General features: G+C 34.5%; 1 protein-coding gene across 24 annotated transcripts in view; it reads right to left on the reverse strand.

Annotated features, from left to right (window-relative positions):
* Nucleotides 1-1,518: 1,518 nt before the first annotated feature.
* Nucleotides 1,519-19,136, reverse strand: part of CARF (calcium responsive transcription factor) — a 117,633-nt gene continuing 100,015 nt past the window's right edge. For 8 of the 24 annotated variants that reach the window (XR_011649230.1, XR_011649225.1, XR_011649223.1 and 5 more), the window contains 8 exons: nt 15,860-16,093; nt 13,977-14,139; nt 12,960-13,023; nt 8,447-8,577; nt 7,404-7,773; nt 5,072-5,574; nt 3,312-3,339; nt 1,519-2,426 (listed from right to left, as the gene is read on the reverse strand). Coding sequence is in view for 8 of the 24 variants with exons in the window: in XM_071216175.1 (XP_071072276.1) it covers nt 2,408-2,426; nt 3,312-3,339; nt 5,479-5,574; nt 7,404-7,773; nt 8,447-8,577; nt 12,960-13,023; nt 13,977-14,139; nt 15,860-16,093 (1,105 nt within the window). In the remaining 16 variants the exon portion in view is untranslated. Of the gene's footprint in view, nt 2,427-3,111; nt 3,340-5,071; nt 5,575-7,403; nt 7,774-8,446; nt 8,578-12,959; nt 13,024-13,976; nt 14,140-15,859; nt 16,094-19,136 lie in introns of those variants that run through there. The other 16 variants (XM_071216175.1, XM_071216174.1, XM_071216172.1 and 13 more) reach the window with 5 other exon arrangements.

Genomic DNA, 19,136 nt, shown 5'->3' on the forward strand with positions numbered 1-19,136 from the left:
GTTGCCTCTTGGGAAACTCCATGTTGCTCAAATGTGGCTACTCTCTAAGCCAAATTCAGCATACAAAATGCGTTACCTTCCTCCCAGCATGGGACATGACTCCCTGGGATGAGCCTCTCTGGCACTGAGGGATTACTACCAAGCTCTGGCTGGTGATGCAACTAGAAAAAGACCTTGAATAAAAGGGGGGAGTGGTAAAGACAAATGAGTTTATATGGATTAGGGATACGAGACTTCAAAATAAGCCAGGAGGTCATTAGAGGGGTCATACTTTTGCATGTCTCAGTAGGATCTCAGAGATAGCCAAAGTAGATACAACCCCAGATAGTGGTGCTCCTGAGGGCTATGGAGACACCCAGGTCCTACAGTCATGGCAGATGGCTCTGGAGTTCAGTGCCTTGTCAATGGGCCCTACTTTGGAATTTGTGCTCCTAAGTGTGATGGAGTTGGACTCAGATGTGACTTCTCTATACATGCCTCTTCTCTCACTTTTACTGAACCTGTGGATGGTGCTGGGGTTGGGGTTTGCCCTGGAGACTTGAATCTCTGGACTGTCCATGTGCCAGCTGGGCCCTGAGCCTTAGCAGAGTTACAACACCAACACAATAGTTCATTGGACTTACCCAGGTCAGCTAACAAGGAGGTGAGGATGGTGAACCACCACACCAAGGAACCAAGAGTCTACAACTGCAAGCAGGAGAATCTCATCCATCAGCCATGTGGGATCTAAACCCCCACTTGATTTAGAGGTGGAGTGGGCATTGCCATCCTAAGGTCCCCAGGATGGAGGAATAAAGTATGGATTAGAGTGGATGTACTGGTATTCTACTATAGAATTATTGTGGAGACAGTGGGCACGGGTAAATAAAGGCAGGGAGAATGAAAAAGTGTGATATGGGGGCATTTTTTTGGATATTGCAGGGACAGGTGCAGGACACTGTCCCACTGAATGGAATGGATATATAAACTACAATCCATGTTGTGTAGCAGTGCTCCAAATATTTGTCAAATGCAATGAATATAACACACTAATGAAAAGAAGTTGTTGATGTGGGAGGAATGGGGGGTGTGGGGAGTGGGATATATGGGAACCACTTATATTTTTTAATATAACATTTCATGTGATCCATGTATCTAAAAAAAAAAAAGATAACAACAACAAACAAAAAACAAAACCACCCTGAAAAAATTGGCTCCCCACATATGAGGTCCCAGGTTCAATCCCAGTCCCCAGTACCTCAAAAAAAAAGAGAAAAAAACACAATGAGAGATACCATTACACATTTATTAGAATATCTAAAATTCAAGACTGCCCACACCAAGTATTGGCTAGGTTGTGGAGCACCTAGAACTTTCATGCACTGCTGGTGGGAATGTAAAATGGTACATTTTACTGGATGTACTGGATGTACTGGAAAAATAATTTAGCAGTTTCTTAACAAGTTAAACATATATCTATCATATGACCCAGCCATTCCACTCCTAAGTATCTACCCAAGAAAAACAAAAGCATATGTCTTACACATGAATCATCACAGCAGCTTTATTTATAATAATCAACATTTATAACAGTCCAATAACCCAAATATACATCAACAGGTAAACTGATAAATTGTGGTATATTCATACAATGGAATATATTATTCAGCCATTAAAAGGAATGAACTATTCATACAGACTATAACATAGATGAATCTCAAAGTAACTGTGCTGAGTGACCAAAGGCAGAAAAAATACTGATACTGTACGATTCTATTTATATCAAATTGTAGAAAAAGCAAACTGATCTCTAGTGACACAAAGCAGATTAGTGGTTGTCTAGAAGGAAGAAATTACAAAGGGGTACTAGGAAACTTTGTTCTTAGTATGTTCATTATCTTGTTTGTGGTATTTTTATAGTTGTATACATATATGTTAAAACATCACATTGTGTACTTTATAATTACATGCAGTTTACTGTATGTCAATTATACCTCAAAAAAAGATGTTTAAAAATAAAAAATCTCATTGTATGTAACTCCCATCCTGTCCTCCAGTTTTGGCATTCTTATACTCATGACATTCCCAAAGGTATCCCATGTTAACCATATAATTTATTCATTTATCCCACAAATCATTTCAGCATCCATTAAAAAAGTGAGGCTTTCAAAAAAAATTCTGATTTCATTCTTGAAGTTACCCATTCCTGAAGTTTTAAGAATTCAGTAGGCAATGAATGCATCTATTATTCAACAATAGGGTTCATACCTAACATATATGTGGCAAAGGTACACTAATGTTTTGTCATTACAACTAAATTAAGTAGAATTACAAATGTTTAGATATCAAAACAATATATCATTTGAAATGTTTTAAAGCCTAACCCAGTTGACAGGGAGAGCCAATGCATTCCCCATTCAGGAGAGACTTAAGATTTTTTTATGGTCCTGATAAACAGTCACAGAGTAGAAACGAAAAAAAAAAAAGAGGGTAAAAATTAATGATCCCTCCATGAAAAAAGGAAACTAAAAAGTTTAAGAAAGAAATAACACAGTATTTTTAAAATGAAAACAATGACATATTACATTATAACAAGAACACTATACATTGTTACTATATATATACACATATATATATTCATATACATATACACACACACTTTTTTTAAATCTCTTTTTAAACCTGGTACAAATTAAACATCTTTCTCATACCCACATGATTCAGTATGAATTTTGATAGCATATAAAAAAAGATAATACACAATTTGGTAGACCTCAAAATTTTGTGGCTTTTAGGAAACATTTACCTTTTATATCTTGCATAAGATATAAAAGCCTTTTCTTTTAGGTACATTAACTGATTACAAAGAAAACTGCTATTGAGGGAAAGGCCCACCATGGCTGTATTTATCTAATTCATTGTAGTATATATGTAGGTCACTTGAGGGTTGGCATATGAGAGCTATAATAAAGAAACAAGCTCAGCTCTAAATGTGAATTTCCAACTGCTTATTCTGAATGCCCAACTGACTACTACAACAGATTTTATAACTTGTCATATATGACACAAAAGAATGTATGTCAAACTTTGCTGTAGAGCTGTTAGGAGAATGCCAAATAAAGATACTGGGAATTTTATGCACTTGTATTTAATTCTGTTTAGTCAAAAAATAATTAAACATTAAAAATATGTAAACACAGTTTTTAAAAAGCAATGTTAAGCACCTTTAAACACAATACTGATACATTCTGACTGAACATGCATTTAGAGGACAAATGGATATTTTAAAACTCAGAAACCATTTTTAAAGAGCTACTTATTGAAATACTTACATGAAATATTGATAGTTCCATTTTCTACCTAAAAACCAAAAGAGTATACAATTAGGGATTTAAATCTTCCTTCATGCTCGTTTTATTCTCTTTTTTGTTTGTGGGAAGGATGTACTGTCACTTTGTCTTCATGATAAAAAAAAACAAACATTATCAGAAGAGACATTCACAAAGAACAAAGTGATAGAAATATTTTTAAAACTATATTTTGTTCTTGATCAAGTGCCAAAGTCTGAATCTTCTGATATCTTTCATAGGCATAATTGACTAGGACTTGTATCTTAAAAAGCATTTCTCCTTAGTAACATCAAAAAGAAAGGAATGTCTCCAAAAGAATGCGCTTCAACTGGTGAAAGATTTAATAGTAATCCATTACCAGTTTTGAAAGGTGTAGACCTATTATATAAAGTCTTGAAAAATGTTTCCATAAAAACTAGAAATAATACATGTAAAGAATTATTTGGACTTAATCCTTTTAAGTACACCCAGCCTAAGAGAAATTTGAGTTAGAGGTAACTAAGGTTTAATTTAGAATTACATAATCATATTTGTCAGCCTGCCTCTTTAAATGCCTACATCAAATATTTTCAATCCTTAGAAAAAGAAAACCCATTCTAATAAAAATCATTTTTGTAACTGAATATTAAATTTGTATTAAATAGGGCATAAATAATGAACTTTATAATAAATAATGTATAAATCTAAACAGCAAGGAATTTTAGAATTCTACCCACTTCTAGTATAAGAGTGCTTTATACTTAGATGTATTTCATATACCTGAAACCAAGTGAACTAAGAATTTGAAACTGGACTTACAAAAACCAAAAGTAACTTAGATTTATGTAAAGTATTAAGGTTAAATGCCATATTATGTTGTGCATGCATTGAATATTAAACACAATATTAATTTTAAATGACTTTTTTAAAAATAAAATTTTAAATACACCCAAGAATGATCTCTAGGGGAAAAAGCCTTAAGATTGTTAATTTCTTGTTTATCAACCTTCCAGAAAACAGAAGCTTATAATTAAAATAACTGACAAGTACTTATTTGGTATTTGCAGTAAATATACTCACTAACCAAACAAAACATATCAGTTTTTTAAAAAGTTTTAAATACGAGCTATTATGCTAAACTATAAATATTTTCTTGAAATATCATAAACCTAAAAATCATCAATTCAGTAAGAGCTCTGGCAAAGAAAAACAAAAATAAATATAACTCGAATTGTTTTCTAACCAGAGTTGAATCTTCAATGTAAAATAGGAAAAGAAACATCCCATGGTGTCATCAAAAAGTTCCCTAAATTATCTGTAAACACAAGGGAATTCTATTATTCTTTCTAAACTCTCTAAATTTCTACATCTTTCTGCCTTTATGTAGTGTTTTACCTACAAGATAGTGTAAATCCATGGTATATATTTTTTGTTGCTTATCTGCTTAAGCCAAGTTAAAACTGTCAAATTTAACGGTACTTTAAATTTCTTTTAGATGGCCATAAATATACTATTGATTTGTAGTTACAAGTATAAAAATTATAAGGGAAGAAGTTGAACTGTAACTACAGTAGCTACAGATATGGTTGCTGGGTTTCCTGTTATGAAGTAATCAATCACTTTATCTTTCCGAATGAGACAGACTATACATTTTCTCTCATTTATCTAATAAAAAATTGCCCCTTCCTTAAAGAAGGAATAAACTCTTTCAGAACTTAAAAAAAAAGCTCACAACAGACAGATACATACAAATATACACTCACACAGGTTTTTTTGTTGTTGCTATTGCTCTTTTTTGTGTTTGCACTGAAACTGGATATTTCCAGAGGATGAAGCAGATAACCATGTGCATTCAGACTATATCACTGTGGATAAATTCGGTCTACTTTCTGAAATACTGGCCTTATTAGACAGTTGAAATATTAAAAATATACAAAACAAGAAGAGTAAAATGTCTCTTAAGGAAGGTAAAAATATGGAATTGGCAACAAACTTATCAATTTTAAATCATAGCTGTTTATCAAACCAGTCTTCAGTTCAAGTATTACAATGCTGTGCTGAAGAATGGCAATACTTTGACAATATTCACCTTCTTTTCTAAGACATCAGAAGTTACCAGAGTTGTAAATTCTGGGAAGCTTCAAAATTTATGTAGCAGATAATTTCTTACAGTCCAAAATTTTCTTTGCTTCCACAGACAATGTTGGTTCTTTGGGTTCTTGCTTAACTTGGCTCACAGAAATGGTATCTTCTGGGTTGTCTTCAACTTGAAACCAAATATGAAAAAAAAACCCTAAAGATTAATATACTTTATAATACTATAATCTTTAGAATTATATGAATTTAGAAGCAAAATACAAAACAGTAGTTTGGAAAAAGAACCAAGTAATTTAGAAAAGCAGCTTGGTATATTTGAGAACTCAGTGCTTCTGGAATCTTAACAGTCATTCATATTAAATAACAGTCTAATTCTAGCAAAAAAAAGAAGACAAGACTGAGAAAGCTATAAAGTTATTCTGTTCTAAAGATACCAGGACAAAAGGCCACCAAGTAATTTGAAACAATTATGAGGATCATCTCATGTTTTAACTTAAACATGTTTTAAAATAGGTGTGAATAAAAATTAGGTAGCCTCCCATTATTTGAAAATGATTTGCTTTGCAAATGGCAGGCACATATACTACAAATTCATGGATGTGTTACCATACCCATATAGTACCCCTATGTGGTTATTTATCACACTTTTTAAAAAATATATTTAACATTTGTCACAAAGGGGTATTTGGTGTTTAGCCCCAACCATAGGGAACTAGTAAGTAGAGGTTAGATTTGAGAATGCATATTCAGTTGAAGTAGCCCCTCAGATTATGATCCAACTTGATAAATTATGGAAGTTTGGGTCTAAAGAGGATTATCTTTTAAAGCAATCTGGATCAGAACTCCCAGAAATACTCTGACACAACATAGAGGGAGGAAAACCTGTTAGAACAGAAAAAACCTTTTGAATCAGACAGATGTGGGCTTAAAACCCCTTCTGTTACTTATTCGACATGAGCTCTAAACAATTACTTAACCTTTCTGGTCCCTGGTTTCCTCATATGTAGAAGGGGCACACTACCAACTATCTCATGGAGTTTCTTAAGGATTAAGTCATGTACATCCCTTTTTCCTCCCTTTGACTAAATTTCCTTAGGGGCCCAAGCCTGGTAATACAACTTTCATAGCCCTTTGGATATATTTTCCTAAAAGTAATGCTTCCAATAAATTTAAAAGACACAACTCTTTTCTGGAAGGAGCTATCCCACACTTTCATTTAGTCAAAAGAACAATGACTAAGAATGAAAGGAAATATTTCCATGTTTAATGAAAATTTTCTGTAAATATTTTTGTTCTTCAAAAGCAAACTGTAAATCTTTTCCCATACAAATGCCCAATCCACAATAATTTGTATGAAAATAAGTGACATGGTTAGGTCAAGCAGGAGTTAACAGAATTTACTACTATGGTAACTGGGCTGGTTACAAAGTGAAAGTAGCAAGGTCTTAGATTAAATCAAAGTTCTCAAGCTTTACTAGTTCTCTTTTGACTTCCACGGAACTCAACACTGATGTCTCTAACTCAAAAATCTTCCTTTTAACCTTTATATCTGTCCACTTCATTCTATTTTTCTTTGTAGGTTTGTATGTATATGTGTGCATACACACACATATCAATTTTTCCATAACCTTTTTAATAAAATACTTTTCCTTTTTTAAATAATTGTTGCTATCTATTTTACATGCTATGTGCATACATTCTAAAATGACTTTCCTAATTTAACATCATCACAGATTTATAAGGGAAAACCAAGTAATTTGTGTAAAAATATTTTTGATGGGACCAAATAATTAGAAATAAAGAGAAAATAATAAAGTCTAAAAGTTATTAAACTCATGCTAATGAAAAATTTCCCCTTTCTCTTATAGTTTTACTTTATTTATGTAACATTATAAAGCTACTGGGTAGAAATGATAGGTCTTTCTCTGCTGTAATATAGTAATGATAGTCCATAAAGGTTAAAAAAAAAATAACATCATAAGTTGATTTTTAACTTACTAAGAGCTGAGTGGTTGTCTATAATCTGTATTGGAATGGTCTGCACATCTCCCAACAGAATCTGATGAATACTTCCTTCCAGATTTCCTGTATCCTCAATAGCTCCAACTTCTACCAATTGCTCCATTGCAACAAGATTTTGATCCGGTCCTGGAAGGTTACCCATGGCAGAGGCAGTACTCTTGTTTTGGGTTAGGCATGTATCTGTTTGAAGGCTATGACTTTGACCAAGCAGTAGAGAACTATTATTCATCACAGAATTTCCTACGGAATCCAGAAGTCTTGAAGGACTGGAGGAGGGGTGATTATTTACTGATATCAGAGCCAGTGATCCATCAGGAGAGGTGAATCTTGGTTGTAAGTGCAAACCCTTTAAAACAAAAAGAGTTATATTGAAATGACTGAATTTATTATATATGGTATTCTCATGATATACATACATACATACATACACACACACACACACACACACACACACACTTTTCTTTTTATTTTGGAAAGAAGAGATGTATTTACAAACCACAGAGTTCCAAACTCTGAGGAAAAGGACGGAAGGAGGTAGTGAGTACGAACAGGCCCCTTTTTTGCCCATTCTCCTCCTGGAGAGACCCTAAGTAGCAGCCCATGGGCTCATCCCCTAGAGTGGCCACTGTCTGCAGTCTTCTTGCCAGTCATCCTGTGCCCAGATAGGTAGGCATAGGTGAAAAGAACTGAAGCCTGGCCCTCATGATATTCTTTTGACACAAAATTGGAAAAAACAAAATATGAGTCTAGTTAACTATTAAATATTAAGTTAGAACATAAACAAAGAGAAAAGTAGTACAAATAAATTTTACTGCATTAATGGTCAAACTCAAAGTTTTTCAAAACGTTGTTTGAATTATAATTTTAAACGAAGACAAATCAAAACATGGAAAATAATGAAAATATCTCTGACCATTATTATAATTCTATAGCAAATCTCTGAAAATTCCTGAGAGATGAGGGGAGCATTAGGAAGTAAGAGCAGAGACTCAAATTTGGTGATATCACTGAAAACCTACCTGCAATTGTGCAAATATTTTTGGCTGAGATGAGGAAAGTGAAGAGAGTAAGTTTGTTGGCTCTGGAGACAAAGAACGCCCTGTTCGATTTGTTTCTACTTTTGTGGCCATTGATTCTCTTGGTGAATTTCCTAAGTTATATTAAAAAATAAGCTATTAAAACAATAAATTTTACTGGCTTTTGGATACTAAATTTCATTACACCCTTATTATTAGAATTAGAATACAAATTAAGGTCAAAAGTTTGCAAAGGATTTCAAGAAGTTGTTTAGTCTATTTCTAGAACAGGGTAGATCATCAGAATCCCTCAGGGAACTTTAAAAAATATATAGATTCCTAGGTTTAATGTGCATTGATTTTAATTTAGTGGATCTAGGATGGGAATATACAAAACTACACTTTTTCCTTTGAAAGACTCTTTATCTGTAACTCTGAACTAGTCCATTTCTCCATGCTCTGATGCTCAACTATATTACTCCAGATGTGTGCAACCTATTGAGATTATTAATTACAAAGACTAAACTCAGCTTTTGTAGCCCTTGTGCTTAAGACAATGCCTGGCACAGAGTAAGTTCTCAATAATAATAGTATTAAATTTCTTTCAATAACTTATTTTGGAGGAAAGTGGACTTGGACCAGTGGTTAGGGCGTCCGTCTATCACATGGGAGGGCCGCGGTTCAAACCCTGGGCCTCCTTGACCTGTGTGGAGTTGGCCCATGTGCAGTGCTGATGCGCACAAGGAGTGCCCTGCCACACACGGGTGTCCCCGCGTAGGGGAGCCCCACGCGCGAGGAGTGTGCCCTGTAAGGAGAGCCACCCAGCGTGAAAGAAAGTGCAGCCCAGGAATGGCGCCGCACACACGGAGAGCTGACATAACAAGATGATGCAACAAAAAGAAACACAGATTCCTGTGCCGCTGACAACAACAGAAGCGGACAAAGAAGAACACACAGCAAATAGACACAGAGAACAGACAACTGGGTTGGGGGCAAGGGGAGAGAAATAAATAAATAAATCTTTTAAAAAAATGTTATTATGGAATAAATGAAAAAAAGTGAAAGCTTGGGAAACGGACTTTGGCCCAGTGGTTAGGGCGTCCGTCTACCATATGGGAGGTCCGCGGTTCAAACCCCGGGCCTCCTTGACCCGTGTGGAGCGGCCATGCGCAGTGCTGATGTGCGCAAGGAGTGCCGTGCCACGCAAGGGTGTCCCCCGCGTGGGGGAGCCCCCACGCACAAGGAGTGCGCCTGTGAGGAAAGCCGCCCAGCGTGAAAAGAAAGTGCAGCCTGCCCAGGAATGGCGCCACCCACACTTCCTGTGCCGCTGACGACAACAGGAAGCGGACAAAGAAACAAAAGCAGACAAAGAAACAAGATGCAGCAAATAGACACCAAGAACAGACAACCAGGGGAGGGGGGGAAATTAAATAAATAAATAAATCTTAAAAAAAAAAAAAAGTGAAAGCTTCCATTTCTTAACATTTCAATTTTTAAAATAATTGTCCATCAGGGAATTTGAAATATTCTCATACAATTTTTATATTGTAACCTAAACATATTCATCTTGTTAAGTCAACCAAAACCAATTATTGACAAATATTTCTTGCTTTCTTACTGTGACTAAGTAACTAAAAGTGGCCCCAGGGTCAGGTAAGGATGGCTTAAGCGCTGGCCTTTCTGTGTGACCTTTAACAAGTTGTTTAATGTAGTTTCTAAATTTCAGTTTCCTCATCTATACAATCAGGATAAGAGCATCTTCCTTAAAGAACTGCTGAGTAGATTAAACAGAACTTTCAAATTTCTTGGCTTCTTCATTTTTTTTTCTTTTTAAAGATACATGCACACAAAATGTAACATTAAAAAATTTAAGAGGTTCTCATATATCCCACTCCCCACATCCCCCACTCCTTCCACATCGACAACTTCATTAGTGTGGTACATTCACTGCATTTGATGAGTACAGTTTGGAGCACTGCTACACAGCAGAGATTATAGTTTACGCTGTAGTTTACACTCTCTCTCCCAGTTCCTTCAGTGGGTTATGGCAGGATATCTGCATCTGTCCCTGCAATATCATTGAGTACAACTCCAAGTCCCGAAAATGCCCCATTTTCACACCTCTTTTTCCCTCTCCCTGCCTTCAGCAACTCCTGTGGCCACTGTCTCCACATTTCTAATGTCTTTCTACTTCACTCTGCTGCAGTTAATCCACTTCTTTGGTCATACTCTAGACCATACCTTTAACATCTCAAATTCAAACATCCCATTTTCTTATCACAATCTCTTTATTTTTCCAGGAATTTTGCTAAAGTACTCTGCTATAATTGTTCTTCAATCTCATATGAATTTACAATCCACCGATCCCTCAATTTTCTCATATCCATTGTGGTGGTGTAGAGCTGTGTATACCCCAGAAAAACATGTTCTTAAACATAATAAATTCCTATAAGAGTGAAATCATTATTAGTAGGAACTTTTGATAAGTTTACTTCAGTTAGGGTGTGGCCCACCTTAATCAGGATGGGTCTTATCTTATTACTGTAGTCCTCTGTAAGTGGAATGAAATCCTGAAAGAGAAAGCCACAGAGGGAGCACCCAGAAGCCACTATGAATCAGTTGCTTATGGTAGACAGTCAGGAGTCATCCTTGATCATTCTCATACCTATTCAATCAATACCCAAAGTTTTCAAGTCTTCTTTTTAATTAACTCTTAAGCCAGTCTAATTTTAGTATAAATGTTACCAACTATAATCTAAACCACTATGACATTTCATCTGGACAGGTAAAGAATATGCCTTCTAAACTTGTTTTGCTTATTCTGTTTTATCTCTAAGCATTTTCTTTGTTAAACCCTTCTAGCCTTCTTAAGTTTCTTGAACATGGCAAACCCTTACTTGCTTTAGAGTCTTTGTGGTTGCTATTTCTTCTCTGATCAGCAAATTCCTTTGTATTCTTCAGGTCTCAGTTTAAAAGTCACTTTCTAGAAAATGTGGCATTGGTGTGGAGAAAGTGGCCATGGTGGCTGCTGGGGGATAGGGAGTGGGAGGAAGAGTTGTGATGTGGGGGCATTTTCGGGGGTTGGAGTTGTCTTGGGTGGTGCTGCAGTGACAGTTACCGGACATTGTACGTCCTCCCATGGCCCACTGGGTGGACTGTGGGAGAGTGTGGGCTATGGTGTGGACGACTGACCATGAGGTGCAGCGGTGCTCAGAGATGTATTCACCAAGTGCAATGAATGTCTCATGATGATGGAGGAGGTTGTTGTTATGGGGGGAGGAGTGGGGTGAGGGGGGTGGGGGGTATATGGGGACCTCATATATTTTGAATGTAACATTAAAAAAATAAATAAAGACAAAAAAAAAAAGTCACTTTCTAAAGTTTACTTCCCTATTCCCTTGACTAAGTTAGAAGTCTATCACTATTCCCATACAATTTTGCACATCTCTCTCATGGTACTCTTCATAGTAGCAATCAACTGAAAATACTTGTTCAATGTCTTTTTCTCTTGCTAGACTTTAAGTTCCATGAAGCAGGAAACTTACCTATTCTTTTCTATGCCCAACATTTAGGACCGTAAGTGAAATAGGTGCGGAACAAATGAATGAATAATGCTAAAGAATTTGAAAGTTATTCTGTAGGTAAAGTGACTCTTGTAGTTAAACAAGTAGAAAAACAAAGAATTATACTATATTTTCAATATAGTCATTATTTCATTCTAAAGCATTTAAATAGGCATTATACTAAGAATATACTATGCTAATTTGAAAAAAAATACAGTCCCTGATCCTGATGAACTCAAATCATAATGAAAGATACAGATATGCAAGCAAAAGATTACCATGTTAACTGCAGAGGTAAATATAAAAGAGTGAATATCTAACTTTATACAGGGGATGAAATTAAGAAAGTAGTTTAAACCAAACAGATTACTCTTCGAGTACTAAGAGGAGTCTGAAAAGCATACTAGGAGAAAAGACATTTCTTGAAGAACACCTGCAAAAGGGTTGCAATAAGCCTGGAATATTGAGAGAACATAGGAGAAAAATACAAATCATACAAAATTGATAATTTCTGGGTAAAGGTATCTTAAAGCTGTCACTACTGGAATTAGCCTACCCTTCTAGTTCACTTTGCTAATTACCAGCCTTGACACAGCAAGATGACGCAACAAAAAGAAACACAGATTCCCATGCCCCTGACAACAACAGAAGCGGGCGAAAGGAGAACATGCAGCAAATGGACACACAGAACAGATAACTGGGGCGGGGGGTGGGGGACGGGGAGAGAAATAAATAAAATAAATCTTAAAGAAAAATTCATTCAAAAAGAAGCATAAAAGCTAATTACAGGAGGAAATTTAAATAACTGGAAATGTTTTGATAATATTTGATAACACTTCATCTCTCTGGGTCATGGTTTCCTCATCTATAAAACTGATGAGATGACACAGTAAGTTCCTTGCAGTCTTAACATTCTTTGACTTTATGTTTTAAATGTATTGCAAATAGCTTACCTTCTGCAAATGTAACTGTCACAGTCTCTCTGAGAATATTCCCACTATCTGTAGTCCACTGAAGCTGAAATGGGAACCTTTATTTCAGTAAAAATAATAAAATATTTATATTGAAAAAAAAAACACATTAAAACATATCAATGCAACTATAATTTTATTCAGTCATAGTATAATTGTGACTTATTCTGTGATTACTATCTTCAATTGTTCATATTCCCAAAGATAAATACATCTCACTAAAATACATTTGGTTTCTGAGTTCAGATAGCAAGAATATGGATAGCAGTCAAATGGTAAGGACTACTATTAATCAAAACTATTTTAGTTCCTGAATTTAGGATAGTGAATAATTAATTTGGATAGCAAGGAATAGTTGCTCTAGCAAAAAAAAAAAAAAAAAAAGCAATCTATTTAGTTACTGAGTTTGGATACTAAAATTATAGAGCAAAGGATATTGCTACTTAGATTTTAATGCCAAATCACTACCAGAATTTTAATTAGTACTTTCGGGGTAATTAGCGTTGTCTTCAATACAGGCAGAAATTTCAGAGAACTGACTAATATTCAGGAAGAAACTACAATATCTGAGTATGAGGTAAAACTGATATCCATAGGAAGCATATGGAACCAAAATTATCATTTTATATATTTGAGTCTTAACTATTCTATTTAATCGTGCCTGTTTATTTTAAAGGGGAGAGATATACATAGTATGTACTCATTAAATGCAAATGAACAATTTTTATAGAGATAAAACATGTTCACTTTAAAATGAAGATTAGTATTGTTTTAGACTCAGATTTGGAAATTAACTGATTTTTCTTATGAGAGTAATAAGATAATTTAGTCAAAGCATCATCAAGGTAAGAGATTTTACATTTCAAGAAAGACATTATCACTTTTTTCTCATATTAGAGTTACTAGATATGGGATAATATAAGCTATCACTGTTAGGACAAATATTAATAGAAGTCGAGAAAGATCCTGTAATAAAACAAACTACAGCTGTTAACATACCGTTGCTGGAATGATCTCTGAGTTATATACCATATCCCCATTTCTCAAGGACTTCTGTACCTCATGGATGTGATTTTTTATATCATTTACAGTTGGAAAAAAAGATAAATTATGTCTTTCAGGTACTTCATCAGGTTTGAACAGTTCCCTTTCCACAAATTTTCTGTAGAAAATAAAAAATAGAATAAAAATATAAATCATCTATCAATATGCTTTTATTAATATTTTTTATTGTGGTGACATATATGAGAAAATTTACCATTTTAAGTGTACAATTCAGTGGCATTAATTGCAGTTACACTGTTGTGCTACCATCACCACTTTCCATTACCAAAATTTGTTCAATACCCAAAACAGAAATTCTGTACCCATTAAACAAAAACTCCTGCCCTGGTAATATGTAATCCAGCTTCTGTCTCTAGCAATATACTTTTAGATTAAAAGAAAGATTCTCTTTTAGCATAAACCTTTGTAAACTATGGTTTACAATTCTATACGTAGTTCATATTTTTCTACTTATTAAACAATATTTTTATTTATTTAAAACCTGTATATCTTAAGAGTAAGCTCTGACATTTTTATGAATTTAATTGAAAGGAACTATTATTTTCAATTTAATTGTTTAATGCTTACTGTGTCAGGCACTGTACTGATTACTTTGCAACGATTATCTCCTCTAATCCTTACTATAATTCTGTGAGACAGGTACAATTATCATTCCCATTTTATAGATGAGGAAACTGCTGACTACAGAACCTAAATATTTGCCCAAAGTCATATAACTACCTAATAAGAGAACTTAGACGTATTAACAGATGATATGCATAAAAATCATGTTATACTGCTTCTAAAAAAGCACCAATTAATATTATATGAAATATGATATGCTTAAATTGTATAAGTAGAGAAAAGAGAAGGCAACATTGCTATGTAATTGTGTGAAAATAAAGGAAATGATAAAGTTGAACATAAATATGCTTTCTAAATTAAATCACAGGGCTTTATTATACCTCTGTTGTTAACCTTCAAGTTTTAGGGAACAGTGGATGGTTTTACTAAATTTTGGCTTAGTTCTAATAATACCCCAACAACAATAAATAAAAAATATTTAAGGAAGTTTGTAAATAGAAGAGTCATGTATTAATTAAGAAATAATTCTAGAATGTACTCATTTTGTTGTTCAGGTCAGACTACATAATAACCAGTAGGAACAAGGTCAGTTAAATACCAGAAATCATGCTGCGGAACATGGGCTATAGAGTTATAACTAGATTTCAGTTTTGCCTTTGCCTCTTAAGCCAGTTATTTAATCACTTTGAGTTTCCATATTCTCATCTGTAGAATGGGGATAAATTTACCAACTTCATAGAGCTCTTCTAGGATTAAATTAGATCATGTATATAAAGCACTTAGCACAATACCTGGTAGTAATAATTTATTACATACTGAGTAAATTAGACCAGAGCACTATAACTCAAATTTCATTAAATAAAAAACTTCCCAATTCTTTGTTGTAATAAAGTTTAATTGCATTTCAATACTTTGAAATAAGAAATCTTTCCTAGGTTCTAAAAATCTTTGATTCTACACAAAGATATTTTTCTATAAATGTATTTGTTATATAGTTCAATCATTATGTTGTTTAAATCTGCTCCAATTTACCAAACTTGAAAATGGAACATCTCAAAAGAGTAATTAAGATTACCATAAGCCATATTATACTATAGCTTGCCGAGTATCTGCTAGAAAATAGTTAACTCATAAATAGGATTATTTTTAAAAATTAATAAACTATATTCCTATCTACTTTCATAGCAGATATTCTGAAAATGTCTATAATGTTGTGTATTATTCAACCAACCAACAATTTGTTTCTACTCTACCTTAGCTGTTTCCTTACTGCATATACTTGTTCTATTCCCTGTGATACTAATTCTTGAATCTTATGCGCTACTTGAGGATGCAGACGTGAGGGTAATGCACAATTCTCATCTCTAACTTGATTCTCCTCTTCTTCAAGAGAAGACATAGGAAAAGGGGAAGGTGAAGACGGAAGGCAGGGAGTCTCCAGTTCATGATACTGATGAGCCTGCTGTGTAGGTAGCTGTACATACCACCTTATAAGAGAAAATAAAATTTTATTATTAGACAAAGGCAAGAATTGTAACTAGCTATGTTTAATCGTCATCAAGAGAAAAAAATAGTATTTTAATAAAAAATATATATGATTATATATATTTATATTCTGAAAGTTTTAAATGTTCTCTTTTTTTTAATTAAAAATTTTTTTCTTTTTTTTTGTTTTTTCTTTAACTCAGATTCTAAGATTGGTTTTATACCCAATTAAATAAAATTCTTTGTAAACCTTTACAGACTTTCATTATGGCCCTAAAATTGAAGAGGGCATGCAGGGATTTACATATATATGTATAAATGGTATTTTAAACTTATTAAGTAAATTTTACATCAAAATAAAGAGACAATATTGTAAATCTTTTGAATTGTGTATTTTCCCATTTATCTACCATTTTGTCCCAAATCACACTCCTGTGTTACCCTACCATCAATACAAACAGAGTGGAAATAATTCAGAGCCTGGCAAGACTAAGCTATGAGGGAGATTCTTTTCTCACAGCAGCTCAACAGAAAGCCACTGTGGCCACCCTGGTTGCTGTTGGCCCAATGTACAAGAGAAGTCAACTAAAAGATGAATACAGGTGCCTTGTGGATTAGTGTAAAAACAGATGCTAGAAAAATGAACTGATCTGACAGGAAACCATTTTAATTGATATTTTTGTACAAAATGTTTGCAATGATTGATACTGCATGAAATGGAGACTTACTTAAAAATTATCAAAATATTCTGCAAACTGAAGGATCCAATTATTGACTCCATTATTTTTTTAATTAGAGAAATTGTAGATTTACAGAGAAATCATGTGATAAATACAATGTTCCCATATACCTGCCTATTGTTGACAATTTACCTTAGTGTTGTATCTTTGTTACAGATGATGAAAGAATATTTAAATAATACCATTGACTATAGTCCATTAGGTGTATCTTTCCCATATACCATCTAATTAACACCTTGTTTTAGTGTCATACATTTGGTAAAATTCATGAAAGAAAATTCTTATACTATTAACCCCAGTCCACTGTCCACAACAGGGTTCACTGTATACAGTCTTATGTTTTATTTTCTAATATCATCTAGTAATATTTACAACCCAAAACTTCCCTTTTCAACCACATTCACATACATTATTCAGCACTATTAATTATACTCACAATAATGTGCAACCATCAACATCCATTTCCAAACCTTTACAATCAACTAATAGAAATTCTGTATAAATTATGGATCAGCTCCCCATTCTCTACCCCAATCTATCCCCTAGTTACCTTTATCCTAGATTCTAACTCTATGAGTTTGCTTATTATAATTAGTTCATATCAGTGAGATTATTTGTCCTTTTGTGCCTGGCTTATTTCACTTAGGACAATGTCCTCAAGGTTTATCCATGCTTTGCATGCATCAGGACTTCATTCCATTTTACAGGTGAGTATTATTCCATTGTATGTATAATATATACCACATTTTCTGTCTCCACTCATTAGCTGATGGACACTTGGGTTGCTTCCATCTACTGTCAATTGCGAATAATGCTGCTATGAACATGAGTATGCAATTACCTGTTTGAGTCCCTGCTTTCAGTTTTTCTGGGTAAATACCAAGTAGTGGGATTGCCAGTTCATATGGTAATTCTATATTTAGTTTCCTGAGAAACTGCCAAAGTGTCTTCCACAGTGGTGGCATCATTTTACTTTGCTACCAGCAATGAATGAGTGTTCCTATTTCTCCGCATCCTCTCTGACACTTGTAATTTTTTTTTTCAATAGTAGCCATTCCAGTGGATGTGAAATGCTATCTCATTGTAGTTTAGATTTGCATTTCCCTAATAGCTAGTGATGTGAGTATCTTTTCATGTGCTTTTTAGTCATTTGCATATCCCCTTTGGAGAAATGGCTATTCAAGTCTTTTGCCCATTTCTTACTTGGGTTGTTTATCATTTTGTGTTGAGTTGTAGGATTTCTTATATATTCTGGATATTAAACCCTTATCAGCTATGTGGTTTCCAAGTATTTTTCCCATTGAGTAGGTTGTCTTCTCATCTTTGTGACACGAAAGTTTTTAATTTTGAGGAAAGTTCCATTTATCTAATTTTTTTCTCACTGTTTTCGCTCAGGGTGTAAAGTTCAAGAACCACGGCCCAACACAAGATCCCAAAGAAGCTCCCCAACATGTTGTTGTAGTTTTATAGTCCCTGTATTAGTCAGCCAAAGGGGTGCTGATGCAAAATACCAGAAATCGGTTGGCTTTTATAAAGGGTATTTATTTGGGGTAGAAGCTTATGGTTACCAGGCCATAAAGTGTAAGTTACTTCCCTCACCAAAGTCTGTTGCCATATGTTAGAGCACGAGGGCTGCCAACATCTGCAAGGATTGAGGCTTCTTCTCCGTCTTAAGGCTCCGTGGTCCCAGCTTCTTTCAATATCAGCTGCAGGCTGGGATAAGTCTTGTCTCTCTCCTGGGGCTTGTTCCTCTCTGGGCTCAGCCGCTCTGTTCTCTCCACATGGTCAGCTGAGGACTATCAGGCTTGCTCTCTTCCCGGGGCCTCTGCCATGTCTATGGAGCTGTCTCTATTCTTCTGTGTTCTTCTCCTGCATGCTTACTTCCCACGGCTCCAACTCAAAACTCCAACTGTCCCCTCTGCCTTGTCATTTTCTCTTTGAGTCCCTGCCCACTGACGTCCTACTGATGTGGCCCAATCAAAGCCCTAGTCATAATTTAATCAAGAAAAAGTGAAACCTCTGAAGTCAATACAATCTAAGGGTATAACTAGCCCAAAGGAACTGACAAGTTTACAAACATAATCAGTGTAACTTTTTGGAATTCATCAATAATATAAAACTGCCATAGTCCTGGTTCTTATATTTAAGTATTTGATCCATTTTGAGTCAAAAACTTTTAGGAGGTACTGAGGATTGAACTCAATTCCTTATATATGTGAAGCAGGTACACAACCACTGAGCCACATTGCTCCCCTTTTTTTCATTTTTTTTTTTTAAGATCTATTTTTATTTCTCTCCCCTTCCC

This window comes from Dasypus novemcinctus, chromosome 7 (genome assembly GCF_030445035.2).
Source record: "Dasypus novemcinctus isolate mDasNov1 chromosome 7, mDasNov1.1.hap2, whole genome shotgun sequence".
Classification (NCBI taxonomy): Eukaryota; Metazoa; Chordata; class Mammalia; order Cingulata; family Dasypodidae; genus Dasypus; species Dasypus novemcinctus.